The 22,217-nt window shown below is 59.2% G+C and overlaps 1 protein-coding gene across 1 annotated transcript in view; it reads right to left on the bottom strand.

The window, feature by feature from the left end:
- The window catches only part of LOC139245572 (FACT complex subunit SSRP1-like), a gene marked incomplete at its 3' end in the record, with an annotated part of 31,675 nt that extends 12,726 nt beyond the window's left edge, over positions 1-18,949 (bottom strand). Inside the window, exons 1-3 of the mRNA XM_070871187.1 lie at positions 18,853-18,949; positions 12,343-12,528; positions 1,704-1,809 (exon numbers count right to left, since the gene is read on the bottom strand). Coding sequence (XP_070727288.1) covers positions 1,704-1,809; positions 12,343-12,528; positions 18,853-18,912 — 352 coding nt within the window. The remainder of the gene's footprint in view (positions 1-1,703; positions 1,810-12,342; positions 12,529-18,852) is intronic.
- Positions 18,950-22,217: the final 3,268 nt, after the last annotated feature.

Below are 22,217 nucleotides of genomic sequence, written 5' to 3' on the forward strand. Positions count from 1 at the left end.
CATCGAAGCACTGACCACACTCGACCAGCTCCGCTGGGCAGGACCACATTGTCTGCATGGTCCCCAGACATGAGACTCCCCAAAGCAAGCGCTCTACTCGGAACTTCTTCACGGCAAATGAGCCAAAGGCGGGCAGAGGAAACGTTACAAGGGACCATCCTCAAAGCCTCCCTGATAAAAGTGCAACATCCCCACTGACACCTGGGAGTCCCTGGGCCAAAGACCAGTCCCGCCCGGAGTGGAGGAAGTGCATCCGGGAGGGCGCTGAGCACCTCGAGTCTCGTCGCCGAGAGCGTGCAGAGACCAAGCGCAGGCAGCGGAAGGAGCGTGCGGCAAACCAGTCCCACCCTCCCCTTCCCTCAACGTCTATCTGTCCCACCTGTGACAGGGACTGTGGTTCCCGTATTGGACTGTTCAGCCACCTAAGGACTCACTTTTAGAGTGGAAGCAAGTCTTCCTCGATTCCGAGGGACTGCCTAGGATGATAATGAGGAGAAACAGCACCAGGTCTCTCTGTTCCTGTCCCACCGTTAAAGTTGTACCATCCTTGTCCCATGACACAAGTAATCCCTATCAATTGGTTTATAATACACCCAGCCACGAAAGATAAAAGGATTGCCCATTTATATCATGCCTTTCGCCATCAGGACATCCCAAAGTGCTTTACAGCCAAGGAAGTATTCGTTTTTGACAGTGTCGTCAAGTTATAAAGGGGCAGCCAATTTACGCATAGCAAGCTCCCACGAACAACAATGATAATCAGTATTTTAGTGATGTTGTTTCAGGGATAAATATTGGCCCCAGGACACTGGCGATAACTCCCCTGCTCCTCTTCGAAATAGTGCAATGGGATCTTTTACATCCACCTGAGGGGGCAGAGGGGGCCTCAGTTTAATGTCTCACCTGAAAGACGGTACCTCCGACAGTGCGGCGCTCCCTCAGTACTGCCCCTCCGACAGTGCGGCGCTCCCTCAGTACTGCCCCTCCGACAGTGCGGCGCTCCCTCAGTACTGCCCCTCCGACAGTGCGGCGCTCCCTCAGTACTGACCCTCCGACAGTGCGGCACTCCCTCGGTACTGCCCCTCCGACAGTACGGCACTCCCTCAGTACTGCCCCTCCGACAGTGCGGTACTCCCTCAGTACTGCCCCTCCAACAGTGCGACGCTCCCTCAGTACCGCCCCTCCGACAGTGCGACGCTCCCTCAGTACTGCCTCTCCGACAGTGCGGGGCTCCCTCAGTACTGCCTCTCCGACAGTGCGGCGCTCCCTCAGTACCGCCCCTCCGACAGTGCGGGGCTCCCTCAGTACTGCCTCTCCGACAGTGCGGGGCTCCCTCAGTACTGCCCCTCCGACAGTGCGGCGCTCCCTCAGTACCGCCCCTCCGACAGTGCGGCACTCCCTCAGTACTGCCCCTCCAACAGTGCGGCGCTCCCTCAGTACCGCCCCTCCGACAGTGCGACGCTCCCTCAGTACCGCCCCTCCGACAGTGCAGCACTCCCTCAGTACCGCCCCTCCGACAGTGCGGCGCTCCCTCAGTACCGCCCCTCCGACAGTGCGGCGCTCCCTCAGTACCGCCCCTCCGACAGTGCGGCGCTCCCTCAGTACTGCCCCTCCGACAGTGCGGCGCTCCCTCAGTACCGCCCCTCCGACAGTGCGGCACTCCCTCAGTACTGCCCCCCCGACAGCCAGAATGATGCACTCACCATTGAATCGCGCTGTCCCCCAGTTCCAGCCCTTCACGCACATGTCCTTCTCGTGGAGATCCAGGTGATAATGAGACTTGAAGTAATCCGCCATTTTATCAAAATCCTGCAGGAAGATACCACACGGCATTGATGTGGGGGTTGATCAGAACTACTGCCTCCTCGTGGCACAGTGAGGAACTGCCCCATCCCCTGTCAGAGAGGTAGGTTTTAAGGAGCATCTTAAAGGAGTGGAGAGAGAGGCGGAGATGCTTACTGAGGTACTTCCAGAGATAAGAGTCCAGGCAGCTGAAGCCACGGCCACCAATGGTGAACAATGGAAATCCGGGGAAGTGCTCGAGGCCAGAATTGGAGGAGTGCAAAGATCTCGGAGGGGTGTAGGGGCTGGAGTGGGTTACAGAGATAGGGAGGGGTGTAGGGACTGGAGGAGGTTACAGAGATAGGGAGGGTGTAGGGGCTGGAGGAGGTTACAGAGATAGGGAGGGTGTAGGGGCTGGAGGAGTGCAAAGATCTCGGAGGGGTGTAGGGGCTGGAGGAGGTTACAGAGATAGGGAGGGTGTAGGGGCTGGAGGAGGTTACAGAGATAGGGAGGGTGTAGGGGCTGGAGGAGGTTACAGAGATAGGGAGGGTGTAGGGGCTGGAGGAGGTTACAGAGATAGGGAGGGGTGTAGGGGCTGGAGGGGGTTACAGAGATAGGGAGGGGTGTCGGGGCTGGAGGAGGTTACAGAGATAGGGAGGGGTGTCGGGGCTGGAGGAGGTTACAGAGATAGGGAGGGGTGTAGGGGCTGGAGGAGGTTACAGAGATAGGGAGGGGTGTAGGGGCTGGAGGTGTTTACGGAGATAGGGAGGGGTGTAAGGGCTGGAGGAGGTTACAGAGATAGGGAGGGGTGTAGGGGCTGGAGGAGGTTACAGAGATAGGGAGGGGTGTTGAGGCTGGAGGAGGTTACAGAGATAGGGAGGGGTGTAGGGACTGGAGGTGTTTACAGAGATAGGGAGGGGTATAGGGACTAGAGGTGTTTACAGAGATAGGGAGGGGTGTTGGGGCTGGAGGAGGTTACAGAGATAGGGAGGGCTGTAGGTGCTGGAGGGGGTTACAGAGATAGGGAGGGGTGTAGGGGCTGGAGGAGGTTACAGAAACAGGGAGGGGTGTAGGGGCTGGAGGGGGTTACAGAGATAGGGAGGGCTGTAGGTGCTGGAGGGGGTTACAGAGATAGGGAGGGGTGTAGGGGCTGGAGGGGGTTACAGAGATAGGGAGGGGTGTTGGGGCTGGAGGAGGTTACAGAGATAGAGAGGGGTGTAGGGGGCTGGAGGAGGTTACAGAGATAGGGAGGGATGTAGGGGCTGGAGGTGTTTACAGAGATAGGGAGGGGTGTAGGGGCTGGAGGAGGTTACAGAGATAGGGAGGGGTGTCGGGGCTGGAGGTGTTTACAGAGATAGGGAGGGGTGTAAGGGCTGGAGGAGGTTACAGAGATAGGGAGGGTTGTAGGGGCTGGAGGAGGTTACAGAGATAGGGAGGGGTGTAGGGGGCTGGAGGAGGTTACAGAGATAGGGAGGGGTGTTGAGGCTGGAGGGGATTACAGAGATAGGGAGGGGTGTAAGGGCTGGAGGAGGTTACAGAGATAGGGAGGGGTTGTAGGGGCTGGAGGAGGTTACAGAGATAGGGAGGGTTGTAGGGGCTGGAGGTGTTTACAGAGATAGGGAGGGGTGTAGGGACTGGAGGAGGTTACAGAGAGAGGGAGGGGTGTAGGGGCTGGAGGAGGTTACAGAGATAGAGAGGGGTGTAGGGGCTGGAGGAGGTTACAGAGATAGGGAGGGGTGTAGGGACTGGAGGAGGTTACAGAGATAGGGAGGGGTGTCGGGGCTGGAGGAGGTTACAGAGAGAGGGAGGGGTGTAGGGGCTGGAGAAGGTTACAGAGATAGGGAGGGGTGTAGGGACTGGAGGAGGTTACATAGATAGGGAGGGGTGTAGGGGCTGGAGGTGTTTACAGAGATAGGGAGGGGTGTTGGGGCTGGAGGAGGTTACAGAGATAGGGAGGGGTTTAGGGGCTTGAGGGGGTTACAGAGATAGGGAGGGGTGTTGGGGCTGGAGGGGGTTACAGAGATAGGGAGGGGTGTAGGGGCTGGAGGGGGTTACAGAGATAGGGAGGGGTGTAGGGGCTGGAGGAGGTTACAGAGATAGGGAGGGGTGTAGGAGCTGGAGGAGGTTACAGAGATAGGGAGGGGTGTAGGGGCTGGAGGAGGTTACAGAGATAGGGAGGGGTGTAGGGGCTGGAAGAGGTTACAGAGATAAGGAGGGGTGTAGGGACTGGAGGTGTTTACAGAGATAGGGAGGGGTATAGGGACTAGAGGTGTTTACAGAGATAGGGAGGGGTGTAGGGGGCTGGAGGAGGTTACAGAGATAGGAAGGGGTGTAGGGGCTGGAGGAGGTTACAGAGATAGGGAGGGGTGTTGGGGCTGGAGGTGTTTACGGAGATAGGGAGGGGTGTTGGGGCTGGAGGAGGTTACAGAGATAGGGAGGGGTGTAGGGGCTGGAGGGGGTTACAGAGATAGGGAGGGGTGTAGGGGCTGGAGGTGTTACAGAGATAGGGAGGGGTGTAGGAGCTGGAGGAGGTTACAGAGATAGGGAGGGGTGTAGGGGCTGGAGGAGGTTACAGAGATAGGGAGGGGTGTCGGGGCTGGAGGTGTTTACAGAGATAGGGAGGGGTGTAGGGGCTGGAGGAGGTTACAGAGATAGGGAGGGGTGTAGGGGCTGGAGGAGGTTACAGAGATAGGGAGGGGTGTAAGGGCTGGAGGAGGTTACAGAGATAGGGAGGGGTGTAGGGGCTGGAGGAGGTTACAGAGATAGGGAGGGGTGTTGGGGCTGGAGGAGGTTACAGAGATAGGGAGGGGTGTAGGGGCTGGAGGTGTTTGCAGAGATAGGGAGGGGTGTAGGGGCTGGAGGTGTTTACAGAGATAGGGAGGGGTGTAGGGGCTGGAGGAGGTTACAGAGATAGGGAGGGGTGTCGGGGCTGGAGGAGGTTACAGAGATAGGGAGGGGTGTAGGGGCTGGAGGTGTTTACAGAGATAGGGAGGGGTGTAGGGGCTGGAGGTGTTTACAGAGATAGGGAGGGGTGTAGGGGCTGGAAGAGGTTACAGAGATAGGGAGGGGTGTAGGGGCTGGAGGAGGTTACAGAGATAGGGAGGGGTGTAGGGGCTGGAGGAGGTTACAGAGATAGGGAGGGGTGTAGGGGCTGGAGGAGGTTACAGAGATAGGGAGGGGTGTAGGGGCTGGAGGAGGTTACAGAGATAGGGAGGGTTGCAGGGGCTGGAGGAGGTTACAGGGTGGGATGAATGAGGGTGGGAAGAGGCTCATATGGAGCGTAGATTGATAGAAATTTACAGCACGGAAGGAGGCCATTTCGGCCCATCAGCCTAATCCCACTTTCCAGCTCTCGGTCCGTAGCCCTGTAGGTTACGACACTTCAAGCGCACATCCAAGTACTTTTTAAATGTGGTGAGGGTTTCTGCCTCTACCACCCTTTCAGGCCGTGAGTTCCAGACCCCCACCACCCTCTGGGTGAAGAGATTTCACCCCAAATCCCCTCTAAACCTCCCCCCAATTACTTTAAATCTATGCCCCCTGGTTGTTGACCCCTCTGCCAAGGGAAACAGGTCCTTCCTATCCACTCTATCCAGGCCCCTCATCATTTTATACACCTCAATCAGGTCTCCCCTCAGCCTCCTCTGTTCCAAGGAAAACAACCCCAGCGCAGCCAAACTTTCCTCATCGCTAAAATTCTCCAGTCCACACAACATCCTGGTAAATCTCCTCTGCACCCTCTCCAGTGCATAGAAACACAGAAAATAGGTGCAGTAGGCCATTCGGCCCTTCGAGCCTGCACCACCATTCAATATCATCGCTGATCATGCAACTTCAGTACCCCCCATTCCTGCTTTCTCTCCATACCCCTTGATCCCTTTAGCCGTAAGGGCCACATCTAACTCCCTTTTGAATATATCCAATGAACTGGCCTTAACAACTTTCTGTGGTAGAGAATTCCACAGGTTCACCACTCTCTGAGTGAAGAAGTTTCTCCTCATCTCGGTCCTAAATGGCTTACCCCTTATCCATAGACTGTGACTCCTGGTTCTGGACTTCCAACATCGGGAACATTCTTCCTGCATCTAACCTGTCCAATCCCGTCAGAATTCTATATCCCTTCTCATTCTTCTAAATTCCAGTGAATTTCAGCCTAGTCGATCCAGTCTTTCTTCATATGTCAGTCCTGCCATCCCGGGAATCAGTCTGGTGAACCTTCGCTGCACTCCCTCAATAGCAAGAATGTCCTTCCTCAGATTAGGAGACCAAAACTGCACACAATATTCCAGGTGTGGCCTCACCAAGGCCCTGTACAACTGCAGTAAGACCTCCCTGCTCCTATACTCAAATCCCCTCGCTATGAAGGCCAACATACCATTTGCCTTCTTCACCACCTGCTGTACCTGCATGCCAACCTTCAATGACTGATGTACCATGACACCCAGGTCAAGTTGCACCTCCCCTTTTCCTAATCTGTCACCATTCAGATAATATTCTGCCTTCCTGTTTTTGCCACCAAAGTGGATAACCTCACATTTATCCACATTATACTGCATCTGTCATGCATTTGCCCACTCATCTAACCTGTCCAAGTCACCCTGCAGCCTCTTAGCATCCTCCTCACAGCTCACACCGCCACCCAGCTTAGTGTCATCTGCAAACTTGGAGATATTACATTCAATTCCTTCGTCTAAATCGTTAATATATATTGTAAATAGCTGGGGTCCCAGCACTGAGCCCTGTGGCACCCCACTAGTCACTGCCTGCCATTCTGAAAGGGACCCGTTTATTCCCACTCTGTGCTTCCTGTCTGCGAACCAGTTCTCTATCCACGTCAGTACATTACCCCCAATACCATGTGCTTTAATTTTGTACACTAATCTCTTGTGTGGGACCTTATCAAAAGCCTTTTGAAAGTCCAAATACATCACATCCACTGGTTCTCCCTTGTCCACTCTACTAGTTACATTCTCAAAAAATTCCAGAAGATTTGTCAAGCATGATTTCCCTTTCATAAATCCATGCTGACTTGGACCGATCCTGTCACTGCTTTCCAAATGCGCTGCTATTACATCCTTAATGATTGATTCCAACATTTTCCCCACTACCGATGTCAGGCTAACAGGTCTATAATTCCCCGTTTTCTCTCACCTTCCTTTTTTTTTTAAAAAAGTGGTGTTGCATTAGCTACCCTCCAGTCCATAGGAACTGAACCAGAGTCTATAGAATGTTGGAAAATGACCACCAATGCATCCACTATTTCTAGGGCCACTTCCTTAAGTACTCTGGGATGCAGACTATCAGGCCCCGGGGATTTATCGGCCTTCAATCCCATCAATTTCCCTAACACAATTTCCTGACTAATAAGGATTTCCTTCAGTTCCCCCTTCTCACTAGACCCTCAGTGGTCTAGTGTTTTCGGGAGGTTATTCGTGTCTTTCTTAGTGAAGACAGAACCAAAGTATTTGTTGAATTGGTCTGCCATTTCTTTGTTCCCCATTATGAAGTCCCCTGATTCTGACTGCAAGGGACCTACGTTTGTCTTCACTAATCTTTTTCTCTTCACATATCTGTAGAAGCTTTTGCAGTCAGTTTTTATGTTCCCCACAAGCTTCCTCTCATACTCTAATTTCCCCCTCCTAATTAAACCCTTAGTCTTCCTCTGCTGAATTCTAAATTTCTCCCAGTCCTCATGTTTGCTGCTTTTTCTGGCCAATTTATATGCCTCTTTCTTGGATTTAACACTTTCCCTAATTTCCCTTGTTAGCCACGGTTGAGCCACCTTCCTTTTTTAGACTTATGCCACACAGGGATGTACAATTGTTGTAGTTCATCCATGTGATATTTAAATGTCTGCCATTGCCTATCCACCGTCAACCCTTTAAGTATCATTCTCCAGTCTCATACTGTCGACGTTTCCTTTCTTTAAGTTCAGGACCCTAGTCTCTGAATTAACTGTGTTACTCTCCATCTTAAATGAAGAATTCTGCCACATTATGGTCACTCTTCCCCAAGGGGCCTCGCACAACCAGATTGCTAATTAATCCTCTCTCATTACACAAGACCCAGTCTTGGATGGCCTGCTCTCTGGTTGGTTCCTCGACATACTGGTCTCGAAAACCGTCTCTTATACACTCCAGTATCCTCCTCCACAGTATTGCTACCAGTCTGGTTAGCCCAATCAATATGCAGATTAAAGTCACCCTTGATAACTGCTGTACCCTTATTGCACGCATCCCCAATTTCCTGTTTGATGCCATCCCCAACCTCCCTACTACTGTTTGGTGGTCTGTACACAACTCCCACTAACGTTTTCTGCCCTTTGGTGTTCCGCAGCTCTACCCATACAGATTCCACATCATCCAGGCTAATGTCCCTCCTTACTATTGCGTTCATCTCCTCTTTAACCAGCAACGCTACCCCACCTCCTTTTCATTCCTGTCCATCCTTCCTGAATGTTGAATACCCCTGGATGTTGAGCTCCCAGCCTTGGTCACCCTGGAGCCATGTCTCCGTAATCCCAATTACATCATATCCGTTAACAGCTATCTGCGCAGTCAATTCATCCACCTTTTTACGAATACTCCTCTTGCATTGAGACTCAAGAGTTTTCAGGCTTGTTTTTTTTTTTAAAAACACACTTTGCCCCTTTAGAATTATGTTGTAATGATTTCTCTGCCCCCTCCACTCTTGCTTGTCTCCTTTCTATCTTTTGCTTCTGTCTCCATTTTACTTCCCTCTGTCTCCCTGCATAGGTTCCCATCCCCCTGCCATATTAGTTTAAACCCTCCCCAACAGCACTAGCAAACACTCCCCCTCGGACATTGGTTCCGGTCCTGCCCAGGTGCAGACCGTCCGGTTTGTACTGGTCCCACCTCCCCCAGAATCGGTTCCAATGCCCCAGGAATTTGAATCCCTCCCCCTTACACCCCTCCTCAAGCCACGTATTTAGCTGAGCTATCCTGCAATTCCTACTCTGACTAGCACGTGGCATTGGTAGCAATCCCGAGATTACTACTTTTGAGGTCCTACTTTTTAATTTAACTCCTCGCTCCCGAAATTCAGCTTGTAGGACCTCATTCCGTTTTTTTACCTATATCGTTGGTATCTATATGCACCACGACAACTGGCTGTTCACCCTCCCCCTCCAGAATGCACTGCAGCCACTCCGAGACATTCTTGACCCTTGCAGCAGGGAGGCAACATACCATCCTGGAGTCTCGGTTGCGGCCGCAGAAACGCCGATCTATTCCCCTCACCATTGAATCCCCGATCACTATCGCTCTCCCGCTCTTTTTCCTGCCCTCCTGTGCAGCAGAGCCAGCCACGGTGCCATGAACTTGGCTGCTGCTGCTCTCCCCTGATAAGTCATCCCCCTCAACAGTACTCAAAGCGGTGTATCTGTTTTGCGGGGGGATGACTGCAGGGGACCCCTGCACTACCTTCCTTGCACAGCTCTTCCTGTTGGTCACCCATTCCCTATCTGCCTGTGTACCCTTTACCTGCAATCGCATCTTTCCTATAATATGGTGACCAGAACTGCACGCAGTACTCCAGCTGTGGCCTAACTGGTGTCTTTATACAGTTCAAGCATAACCTCCCTGCTCTTGTATTCTATACCTCAGCAAATCTAGGCTGACACTCCAGTGCAGTACTGAGGGAGTGCTACACTGTCGGAGATGCCGTCTTTCAGATGAGACATTAACCCGAGGCCCCGTCTGAGCTCTCAGGTGGACGTAAAAGATCCCATGGCACTATTTCGAAGAGCAGGGGGGGGGGGGGGAGTTGGGTGGCAGTGTGAGCTGCGAGGAGGATGCTATGAGGCTGCAGGGTGACTTGGACAGGTTAGGTGAGTGGGCAAATGCATGGCAGATGAAGTATAATGTGGATAAATGTGAGGTTATCCACTTTGGTGGTAAAAACAGAGAGACAGACTATTATCTGAATGGTGACAGATTAGGAAAAGGGGAGGTGCAACGAGACCTGGGTGTCATGGTACAGCAGTCATTGAAGGTTGGCATGCAGGTACAGCAGGCGGTTAAGAAAGCAAATGGCATGTTGGCCTTCATAGCGAGGGGATTTGAGTACAGGGGCAGGGAGGTGTTGCTACAGTTGTACAGGGCCTTGGTGAGGCCACACCTGGAGTATTGTGTCCAGTTTTGGTCTCCTAACTTGAGGAAAGACATCCTTGCTATTGAGGGAGTGCAGCGAAGATTCACCAGACCGATTCCCGGGATGGCAGGACTGACCTATCAAGAAAGATTGGATCAACTGGGCTTGTATTCACTGGAGTTCAGAAGAATGAGAGGGGATCTCATAGAAACGTTTAAAATTCTGACAGGTTTAGACAGGTTAGATGCAGGAAGAATGTTCCCAATGTTGGGGAAGTCCAGAACCAGAGGTCACAGTCTGAGGATAAGGGGTAAGCCATTTAGGACCGAGATGAGGAGAAACTTCTTCACCCAGAGAGTGGTGAACCTGTGGAATTCTCTACCACAGAAAGTAGTTGAGGCCAATTCACTAAATATATTCAAAAGGGAATTAGAGGAAGTCCTTACTACTCGGGGGATCAAGGGGTATGGCGAGAAAGCAGGAAGGGGGTACTGAACTCATTGAATGGCGGTACAGGCTAGAAGGGCTGAATGGCCTACTCCTGCACCTATTTTCTATGTTTCTATTCCTGGTGTCCTGGGGGCCAATATTTATCCCTCAATCAACATAACAAAAAAACATGATTATCTGGGTCATTATCACATTGCTGTTTGTGGGAGCTTGCTGTGCACAAATTGGCTGCTGCATTTCCCACATTACAACAGTGACTACACTCCAAAAGTACTTCATTGGCTTCGAGATGTCCGTGGTCGTGAAAGGCGCTATATAAATTTAAGACTTTCTTTTTTCCGGCTCATAAAGGCAAGCATTCCGTATGCCTTCTTAACCAGCTTATCCCCCTGGCCTGCTACCTTCAGGGATCTGCACTCCAAGATCCCTCTGTTCCTCTACACTTCTCAGTGTACGACCATTTAATGTGTATTCCCTTGCCTTGTTAGCCCTCCCCAAATGCATGACCTCACACCTCTCTGGATTAAACTCCATTTGCCACTGTTCTGCCCACCTGACCAGTTCATCGATATCTTCCTGCAGTCCACAGCTTTCTTCTTCATTCTCAACCACACGGCCGATTATTGTATCATCTGCAAACTTCTTAATCATACTCCCGATATACCATAAAAAGCCAGGGACCCAGCACTGAGCCCTGTGGAACCCCACTGGAAACATCCTTCCAGTCACAAAAACACCCATCAACCATTACCCTTTGCTTCCTGACTCTGAGCCAATTTTGGATCCAACTTTGCCCTGGATCCCAGGGGCTTTTACTTTCATGACCAGTCTGCCAGGTGGGACCTTATCAAAAGCCTTTCTAAAATCCATATACACAACATCATACACACTGCCCTCATCGACCCTCCTGGTTACCTCCGGTTCCTCCCTTCTCCTCCCCCCTTCCCCCCCTTCCCACACACCCCCTTCCTCCCCCACCCCTCTTTCCCCCCCTTCCCACTGCCTCCCCCACCCCTCTTCCCCCCCACCCACTCCTCCTCCCCCACCCCCCTTCCCCCCCACCCCTCCCACACACTCCCCGCCCCCCCCACACACCCTCCTCCCCCACACATCCCCCCTCCTCCCACACTCACCCCCCTCCCCTCCCACACACCTTCCTCCCCTCCCTCCCACCCTCCTCCCCTCCCCTCCCACACACCCTCCTCCCCTCTCCTCCCACACACCCTCCTCCCCTCCCCTCCCACACACCCTCCTCCCCTCCCCTCCCACACACCCTCCTCCCCTCCCCTCCCACACACCCTCCTCCCCTCCCCTCCCACACACCCTCCTCCCCTCCCACACACCCTCCTCCCCTCCCCTCCCACACACCCTCCTCCCCTCCCCTCCCACACACCCTCCTCCCCTCCCACACACCCTCCTCCCCTCTCCTCCCACACCCTCCTCCCCTCTCCTCCCACACCCTCCTCCCCTCCCCTCCCACACACCCTCCTCCCCTCCCCCACACCCTCCTCCCCTCCCCTCCCACACCACCCTCCTCCCCTCCCTCCCACACCACCCTCCTCCCCTCCCTCCCACACCACCCTCCTCCCCTCCCTCCCACACCACCCTCCTCCCCTCCCTCCCACACCACCCTCCTCCCCTCCCTCCCACACCACCCTCCTCCCCTCCCTCCCACACCACCCTCCTCCCCTCCCCTCCCTCCCACACCACCCTCCTCCCCTCCCTCCCACACCACCCTCCTCCCCTCCCTCCCACACCACCCTCCTCCCCTCCCTCCCACACCACCCTCCTCCCCTCCCTCTCCCCCCCCAACACACTCTCTCCCACCCCCCCTCACACCTCTCGGTGTCCCACCACTTACTGTGTGTCCCCTGGCCCTGTCGGCCCCCCCACTACCCCCCCCCCCCCAACCCCCAGACCCCGGCACGGTCTCGCTGGGCCGAGCGGCCGGTCTCTGGGCTGTGGATCACTCGGCGTGTCGGGGGAACGGACACTCACCCCCTCACGGAACCCATCGTACTTGTGGGTGTTGCCATTGCGCAGCTGGAGCTTGAGCCCGTAGCCTCGAGCCACGCGTCGCCACACCCCGTCACCGATGTCCGAGGCCTGGACGCTGTCCACCTTGCCCGTCTTGTTGTTCTTGAACACGATGGTCTGGCGGCTCAAGCGCAGTCGGCCATCGATCTGGGGAAGGGGGGCGGCGGTGAGTGAAAGGTCAGAGGTGAGAGGGGAGCTAACATTGCACAAACACATTCCCCTATATCTCACCACCCCCCCTCCCCAGGGCAGATATCCCCCGATGGTCCCACCCCCAGGACATCTAGCCCCCTGTATCCCACCCCCAGGACAGATAACCCCCTGTATCCCTCCCCCTAGGACAGATACCCCCCTGTATCCCTCCCCGAAGACAGATACCCCCCTGTATCCCTCCCCCTAGGACAGATACCCCCCCAGGACAGATACCCCCCTGTATCCCTCCCCCTAGGACAGATACCCCTTTGTATCCCTCCCCCTAGGACAGATACCACCCTGTATCCCTCCCCCTAGGACAGATACCCCCCTGTATCCCTCCCCCTAGGACAGATACCCCCCTGTATCCCTCCCCCCAGGACAGATACCCCCCTGTATCCCTCTCCCCAGGACAGATACCCCCATGTATCCCTCTCCCCAGGACAGATACCCCCCTGTATCCCTCCCCCCCAGGACAGATACCCCCCTGTATCCCTCCCCCCAGGACAGATACCCCCCTGTATCCCCCCCCCCCAGGTCAGATACCCCCCTGTATCCGCCCCCCCCAGGACAGATACCCCCCTGTATCCCTCCCCCAAGGACAGATACCCCCCTGTATCCCTCCCCCTAGGACAGATACCCCCCTGTATCCCTCCCCCTAGGACAGATACCCCCCTGTATCCCTCCCCCTAGGACAGATACCCCCCTGTATCCCTCCCCCTAGGACAGATACCCCCCTGTATCCCTCCCCCTAGGACAGATACCCCCCTGTATCCCTCCCCCTAGGACAGATACCCCCCTGTATCCCTCCCCCAAGGACAGATACCCCCCTGTATCCCTCCCCCTAGGACAGATACCCACCTGTATCCCTCCCCCGAGGACAGATACCCCCTTGTATCCCTCCCCCTAGGACAGATACCCCCCTGTATCCCCCCCCCCAGGACAGATACCCCCCTGTACCCCCCCCCAGGACAGATACCCCCCTGTATCCCCCCCCCCAGGACAGATACCCCCCTGTATCCCCTCCCCCAGGACAGATACCCCCCTGTATCCCCCCCCCCAGGACAGATACCCCCTGTATCCCCCCCCCAGGACAGATACCCCCCTGTATCCCCCCCCCTAGGACAGATACCCCCCTGTATCCCCCCCCCTAGGACAGATACCCCCCCTGTATCCCCCCCCTAGGACAGATACCCCCCTGTATCCCCCCCCTAGGACAGATACCCCCTTGTACCCCCCCTCGCAAGGACAGATACCCCCCTGTATCCCCCCCCAGGACAGATACCCCCCTGTATCCCCCCCCCCAGGACAGATACCCCCCTGTATCCCACCCCCCCGGACAGATACCCCCCTCTATCCCCCCCCCAGGACAGATACCCCCCTGTATCCCCCCCCAGGACAGATACCCCCCTGTATCCCCCCCCAGGACAGATACACCCCGGTATCCCCCCCCAGGACAGATACCCCCCTGTATCCCCCCCCAGGACAGATACCCCCCTGTATCCCCCCCTCCAGGACAGATACCCCCCTGTATCCCCCCCCTAGGACAGATACCCCCCTGTATCCCCCCCCAGGACAGATACCCCCCTGTATCCCCCCCCCAGGACAGATACCCCCCTGTATCCCCCCCCAGGACAGATACCCCCCTGTATCCACCCCCAGGACAGATACCCCCCTGTATACCCCCCCAGGACAGATACCCTCCTGTATCCCCCCCCAGGACAGATACACCCCTGTATCCCCCCCCCAGGACAGATACCCCCCTGTATCCCCCCCCAGGACAGATACCCCACTGTATCCCCCCCCCCAGGACAGATACCCCCCTGTATCCCCCCCCTAGGACAGATACCCCCCTGTATCCCCCCACAGGACAGATATCCCCCTGTATCCCCCCCCAGGACAGATACCCCCCTGTATCCCCCCCCCAGGACAGATATCCCCCTGTATCTCCCCCCCAGGACAGATACCCCCCTGTATCCCCCCCCCAGGACAGATATCCCCCTGTATCCCCCCCAGGACAGATACCCCCCTGTATCCCCCCCCCTCCAGGACAGATATCCCCCTGTATCCCCCCCAGGACAGATACCCCCCTGTATCCCCCCCCCCCAGGACAGATACCCCCCTGTATCCTCCCCCAGGACAGATACCCCCCTGTATCCCCCCCCCCAGGACAGATACCCCCCTGTATCCCCCCCCCCAGGACAGATATCCCCCTGTATCCCCCCCCCAGGACAGATACCCCCCTGTATCCCCCCCAGGACAGATACCCCCCTGTATCCCCCCCCAGGACAGATACCCCCCTGTATCCCCCCCCCCAGGACAGATACCCCCCTGTATACCCCCCCCAGGACAGATACCCCCCTGTATCCCCCCCCCCCAGGACAGATACCCCCTGTATCCCCCCCCCCAGGACAGATACCCCCCTGTATCCCCCCCCAGGACAGATACCCCCCTGTATCCCCCCCCCCCAGGACAGATACCCCCCTGTATCCCCCCCCCCCAGGACAGATACCCCCCTGTATCCCCCCCCAGGACAGATACCCCCCTGTATCCCCCCCCAGGACAGATACCCCCCTGTATCCCCCCCCCAGGACAGATACCCCCCTGTATCCCCCCCCCCAGGACAGATACCCCCCTGTATCCCCCCCCCAGGACAGATACCCCCCTAGGACAGATACCCCCTGTATCCCCCCCCCAGGACAGATACCCCCTGTATCCCCCCCCCAGGACAGATACCCCCTGTATCCCCCCCCAGGACAGATACCCCCCTGTATCCCCCCCCCAGGACAGATACCCCCCTGTATCCCCCCCCCAGGACAGATACCCCCCTGTATCCCCTCCCCAGGACAGATACCCCCCTGTATCCCCCCCCCCAGGACAGATACCTCCCTGTATCCCCCCCCCAGGACAGATACCTCCCTGTATCCCCCCCCCAGGACAGATACCCCCTGTATCCCCCCCCCAGGACAGATACCCCCCTGTATCCCCCCACAGGACAGATATCCCCCTGTATCACCCCCCAGGACAGATATCCCCCTGTATCCCCCCCCCAGGACAGATATCCCCCTGTATCCCCCCCCAGGACAGATACCCCCCTGTATCCCCCCCCCAGGACAGATATCCCCCTGTATCCCCTCCCCCAGGACAGATACCCCCCTGTATCCCCCCCCCCAGGACAGATACCCCCTGTATCCCCCCCCCAGGACAGATACCTCCCTGTATCCCCCCCCCAGGACAGATACCCCCCTGTATCCCCCCCCCAGGACAGATACCTCCCTGTATCCCCCCCCCAGGACAGATACCCCCCTGTATCCCCCCCCCAGGACAGATACCCCCCTGTATCCCCCCCCCAGGACAGATACCCCCCTCTATCCCCCCCCAGGACAGATACCCCCCTGTATCCCCCCCCAGGACAGATACCCCCCTGTATCCCCCCCCCAGGACAGATACCCCCCTCTATCCCCCCCCAGGACAGATACCCCCCTGTATCCCCCCCCAGGACAGATACCCCCCTGTATCCCCCCCCCAGGACAGATACCCCCCTCTATCCCCCCCCAGGACAGATACCCCCCTGTATCCCCCCCTGTATCCCCCCCCAGGACAGATACCCCCCTCTATCCCCCCCCAGGACAGATACCCCCCTGTATCCCCCCCCAGGACAGATACCCCCCTGTATCCCCCCCTGTATCCCCCCCCCAGGACAGATACCCCCCTGTATCCCCCCCCCAGGACAGATACCCCCCTCTATCCCCCCCCAGGACAGATACCCCCTGTATCCCCCCCCCAGGACAGATACCCCCTGTATCCCCCCCCCAGGACAGATACCCCCCTGTATCCCCCCCCCAGGACAGATACCCCCCTGTATCCCCCCCCAGGACAGATACCCCCCTGTATCCCCCCCCAGGACAGATACCCCCCTGTATCCCCCCCCAGGACAGATACCCCCCTGTATCCCCCCCCAGGACAGATACCCCCTGTATCCCCCCCCCAGGACAGATACCCCCCTGTATCCCCCCCCAGGACAGATACCCCCCTGTATCCCCCCCCAGGACAAATAACCCCCTGTATCCCCCCCCCCCCCAGGACAGATACCCCCTGTATCCCCCCCCCCAGGACAGATACCCCCCTGTATCCCCCCCCCCCCAGGACAGATACCCCCCTGTATCCCCCCCCAGGACAGATACCCCCCTGTATCCCCCCCCAGGACAGATACCCCCCTGTATCCCCCCCCAGGACAGATACCCCCCTGTATCCCCCCCCAGGACAGATACCCCCTGTATCCCCCCCCCAGGACAGATACCCCCCTGTATCCCCCCCCAGGACAGATACCCCCCTGTATCCCCCCCCCCCCAGGACAGATATCCCCCTGTATCCCCCCCCCCAGGACAGATACCCCCCTGTATCCCCCCCCAGGACAGATACCCCCCTGTATCCCCCCCCAGGACAGATACCCCCCTGTATCCCCCCCCAGGACAGATACCCCCCTGTATCCCCCCCCCCCAGGACAGATATCCCCCTGTATCCCCCCCCCCCAGGACAGATACCCCCCTGTATCCCCCCCCAGGACAGATACCCCCCTGTATCCCCCCCCAGGACAGATACCCCCCTGTATCCACCCCCAGGACAGATACCCCCCTGTATCCCCCCCCAGGACAGATACCCCCCTGTATCCCCCCCCAGGACAGATACCCCCCTGTATCCCCCCCCCAGGACAGATATCCCCCTGTATCCCCCCCCCCCCAGGACAGATACCCCCTGTATCCCCCCCCAGGACAGATACCCCCTGTATCCCCCCCCCCAGGTCAGATACCCCCCTGTATCCCCCCCCCCCAGGACAGATATCCCCCTGTATCCCCCCCCCCAGGACAGATATCCCCCTGTATCCCCCCCCAGGACAGATACCCCCTGTATCCCCCCCCAGGACAGATACCCCCCTGTATCCCCCCCCCAGGTCAGATACCCCCCTGTATCCCCCCCCCCAGGACAGATACCTCCTGTATCCCCCCCCCAGGACAGATACCCCCTGTATCCCCCCCCCAGGACAGATAACCCCTGTATCCCCCCCCCCAGGACAGATACCCCCCTGTATCCCCCCCAGGACAGATACCCCCCTGTATCCCCCCCCAGGACAGATACCCCCCTGTATCCCCCCCCAGGACAGATACCCCCCTGTATCCCCCCCCAGGACAGATACCCCCCTGTATCCCCCCCCAGGACAGATACCCCCTGTATCCCCCCCCCAGGACAGATACCCCCCTGTATCCCCCCCCAGGACAGATACCCCCCTGTATCCCCCCCCCCCCAGGACAGATATCCCCCTGTATCCCCCCCCCAGGACAGATACCCCCCTGTATCCCCCCCCAGGACAGATACCCCCCTGTATCCCCCCCCAGGACAGATACCCCCCTGTATCCCCCCCCAGGACAGATACCCCCCTGTTTCCCCCCCCCCCAGGACAGATATCCCCCTGTATCCCCCCCCCCAGGACAGATACCCCCCTGTATCCCCCCCCAGGACAGATACCCCCCTGTATCCCCCCCAGGACAGATACCCCCCTGTATCCCCCCCCAGGACAGATACCCCCCTGTATCCCCCCCCAGGACAGATACCCCCCTGTATCCCCCCCCCCAGGACAGATATCCCCCTGTATCCCCCCCCCCCCAGGACAGATACCCCCTGTATCCCCCCCCAGGACAGATACCCCCTGTATCCCCCCCCCCAGGTCAGATACCCCCCTGTATCCCCCCCCCCAGGACAGATATCCCCCTGTATCCCCCCCCCCAGGACAGATATCCCCCTGTATCCCCCCCCAGGACAGATACCCCCTGTATCCCCCCCCAGGACAGATACCCCCCTGTATCCCCCCCCCCAGGTCAGATACCCCCCTGTATCCCCCCCCCCAGGACAGATACCTCCTGTATCCCCCCCCCAGGACAGATACCCCCTGTATCCCCCCCCCAGGACAGATATCCCCCTGTATCCCCCCCCCCAGGACAGATATCCCCCTGTATCCCCCCCCCCCCAGGACAGATACCCCCTGTATCCCCCCCCAGGACAGATACCCCCCTGTATCCCCCCCCCCAGGTCAGATACCCCCCTGTATCCCCCCCCCCAGGACAGATACCTCCTGTATCCCCCCCCCAGGACAGATACCCCCTGTATCCCCCCCCCAGGACAGATACCCCCTGTATCCCCCCCCCCAGGACAGATACCCCCCTGTATCCCCCCCCCAGGACAGATATCCCCCTGTATCCCCCCCCCCAGGCGGTATTCTCTCACCAGGATCCCCTTCAGCTCCTGGAAGATGTCGTTGTATTCCAGAACCTCGGAGCCCGCCATGGCGCGGCTTCAAAAGCGGAGCGTGTGATGGAGGCGGGGGGGGGGGGCGGGGGGGCGGTGTCGGGTGAAAGGGCAACCGGAACCGGAAACCACCGGCAACCGGAAATAGAAACGTTGGTGCCGGCGGCGGCGGCGGCGGCGGCGGGGGGGGTGGAAAACCCGGAACCGGAAATGACTCCTGTCCCACCACCACCGACAACTGACTGAATGTTGTTTGTGTCTGAAGATGATGGGGGGGGGGGGGGGGGGCGGGGCATGTTGCCATGGAGTGACGTCACGCGGGGAAGGGGGCGGGGCAACGGCTCGACCGTTTTGTCTTTTTATTTGAAATTGAAGCCCCGCCCCCCTCTCCCGCCTCTTTTTTTTCCCCCGTTTTGTTTTGTTTCTCTGAGTCCGGCTCAAAAAAATAAACATTGTTTCCCGCCGGCGGCGTCTGCGTCACGACGTTAGACCGTTAATACGTCATGACGCAAAGGCCGATCGGACGTCGCGTCGCAAAGGCCTTTTGTGTCGACACGACGTAAGGAGCAAGCAGACGTCACGACGTAAGGTGCAAGCGGACGTCACGACGTAAGGAGCAAGCGGACGTCACGACGTTAGGAGCAAGCAGACGTCACGACGTAAGGTGCAAGCAGACGTCACGACGTAAGGAGCAAGCAGACGTCACGACGTAAGGAGCAAGCGGACGTCAGGACGTAAGTAGCTAGTCGACGTCAGGACGTAAGGCCAACCCGGACGTCATGACGCAGCTGACGTCCAACAAACAGTTTGAGCAGATTCAAATCTTTATTCCCCCCCCTGATATCCAGTCACCACGGCAACTCCTGACCCCCAACCCCACGACCCCAACTCTGACCCCACCCCACCCCGCGACCCCAACTCTGACCCCACCCCACCCCGCGACCCCAACTCTGACCCCACCCCACCCCGTGACCCCAACTCTGACCCCACCCCACCCCGCGACCCCAACTCTGACCCCACCCCACCCCGTGACCCCAACTCTGACCCCACCCCACCCCGTGACCCCAACTCTGACCCCACCCCACCCCGTGACCCCAACTCTGACCCCACCCCACCCCACCCCGCGACCCCAACTCTGACCCCACCCCACCCCACGACCCCATCCCACCCCGCGACCCCAACTCTGACCCCACCCCGCGACCCCAACTCTGACCCCACCCCACCCCACCCCGCGACCCCAACTCTGACCCCACCCCACCCCGCGATCCCAACTCTGACCCCACCCCAACCCGCGACCCCATCCCACCCTGCGACCCCAACTCTGACCCCATCCCACCCCATGACCCCAACTCTGACCCCACCCCACCCCGCGACCCCAACTCTGACCCCACCCCACCCCGCGATCCCAACTCTGACCCCACCCCACCCCGCGACCCCAACTCTGACCCCACCCCACCCCGCGATCCCAACTCTGACCCCACCCCACCCCGCGACCCCAACTCTGACCCCATCCCACCCCGCGACCCCAACTCTGACCCCATCCCACCCCGCGACCCCAACTCTGACCCCACCCCACCCCGCGATCCCAACTCTGACCCCACCCCACCCCGCGACCCCAACTCTGACCCCACCCCACCCCGCGACCCCAACTCTGACCCCACCCCACCCCGCGACCCCAACTCTGACCCCACCCCACCCCGCGATCCCAACTCTGACCCCACCCCAACCCGCGACCCCATCCCACCCTGCGACCCCAACTCTGACCCCATCCCACCCCGCGACCCCATCCCACCCCGCGACCCCAACTCTGACCCCACCCCGCGACCCCAACTCTGACCCCACCCCAACCAGCGACCCCAACTCTGACCCCATCCCACCCCGCGACCCCAACTCTGACCCCACCCCAACCAGCGACCCCAACTCTGACCCCATCCCACCCCGCGACCCCATCCCACCCCGCGACCCCAACTCTGACCCCACACCGCGACCCCAACTCTGACCCCACCCCAACCCGCGACCCCAACTCTGACCGTACCCCACCCCGCGACCCCAACTCTGACCCCATCCCATCCCGCAACCCCAACTCTGACCCCATCCCGCGACCCCAACTCTGACTGTACCCCACCCCGCGACCCCAACTCTGACCTCATCCCACCCCGCGACCCCAACTCTGACCCCACCCCACCCCGCGACCCCAACTCTGACCCCACCCCGCGACCCCAACTCTGACCGTACCCCACCCCGCGACCCCAACTCTGACCCCATCCCACCCCGCGACCCCAACTCTGACCCCACCCCACCCCGCGACCCCAACTCTGACCGTACCCCACCCCGCGACCCCAACTCTGACCCCACCCCACCCCGCGACCCCAACTCTGACCGTACCCCACCCCGCGACCCCAACTCTGACCCCACCCCACCCCGTGACCCCAACTCTGACCCCACCCCACCCCGCGACCCCAACTCTGACCCCATCCCACCCCGCGACCCCAACTCTCACCCCGCCCCACCCCGCGGCCCCAACTCTCACCCCGCCCCACCCCGTGACCCCAACTCTGACCCAACCCCACCCCGTGACCCCAACTCTGACCCCACCCCACCCCGTGACCCCAACTCTGACCCCACCCCACCCCGTGACCCCAACTCTGACCCCACCCCACCCCGTGACCCCAACTCTGACCCCGCCCCGCGACCCCAACTCTGACCCCACCCCACCCCGTGACCCCACCCCACCCCGCGATCCCAACTCTGACCCCATCCCACCCCGCGACCCCATCCCACCCCGTGACCCCAACTCTGACCCCACCCCGCGATCCCAACTCTGACCGCACCCCACCCCGCGACCCCAACTCTGACCCCACCCCGTGACCCCAACTCTGACCCGACCCCACCCTGTGACCCCAACTCTGACCCCACCCCACCCCGTGACCCCAACTCTAACCCCACCTCGTGACCCCAACTCTGACCCGACCCCACCCTGTGACCCCAACTCTGACCCCACCCCACCCCGTGACCCCAACTCTGACCCCACCCCGTGACCCCAACTCTGACCCGACCCCACCCCGTGACCCCACCCCACCCCGCGATCCCAACTCTGACCCCACCCCACCCCGCGACCCCAACTCTGACCCCACCCCACCCCGCGACCCCACCCCGCGACCCCACCCCACCCCGCGACCCCAACTCTGACCCCACCCCACCCCGCGACCCCACCCCACCCCGCGACCCCAACTCTGACCCCACCCCAACCCGCGACCCCAACTCTGACCCCACCCCACCCCGCGACCCCAACTCTGACCCCACCCCAACCCGCGACCCCAACTCTGACCCCACCCCACCCCGTG

Source organism: Pristiophorus japonicus, unplaced genomic scaffold (assembly GCF_044704955.1).
Source record: "Pristiophorus japonicus isolate sPriJap1 unplaced genomic scaffold, sPriJap1.hap1 HAP1_SCAFFOLD_223, whole genome shotgun sequence".
NCBI lineage: Eukaryota > Metazoa > Chordata > Chondrichthyes > Pristiophoridae > Pristiophorus > Pristiophorus japonicus.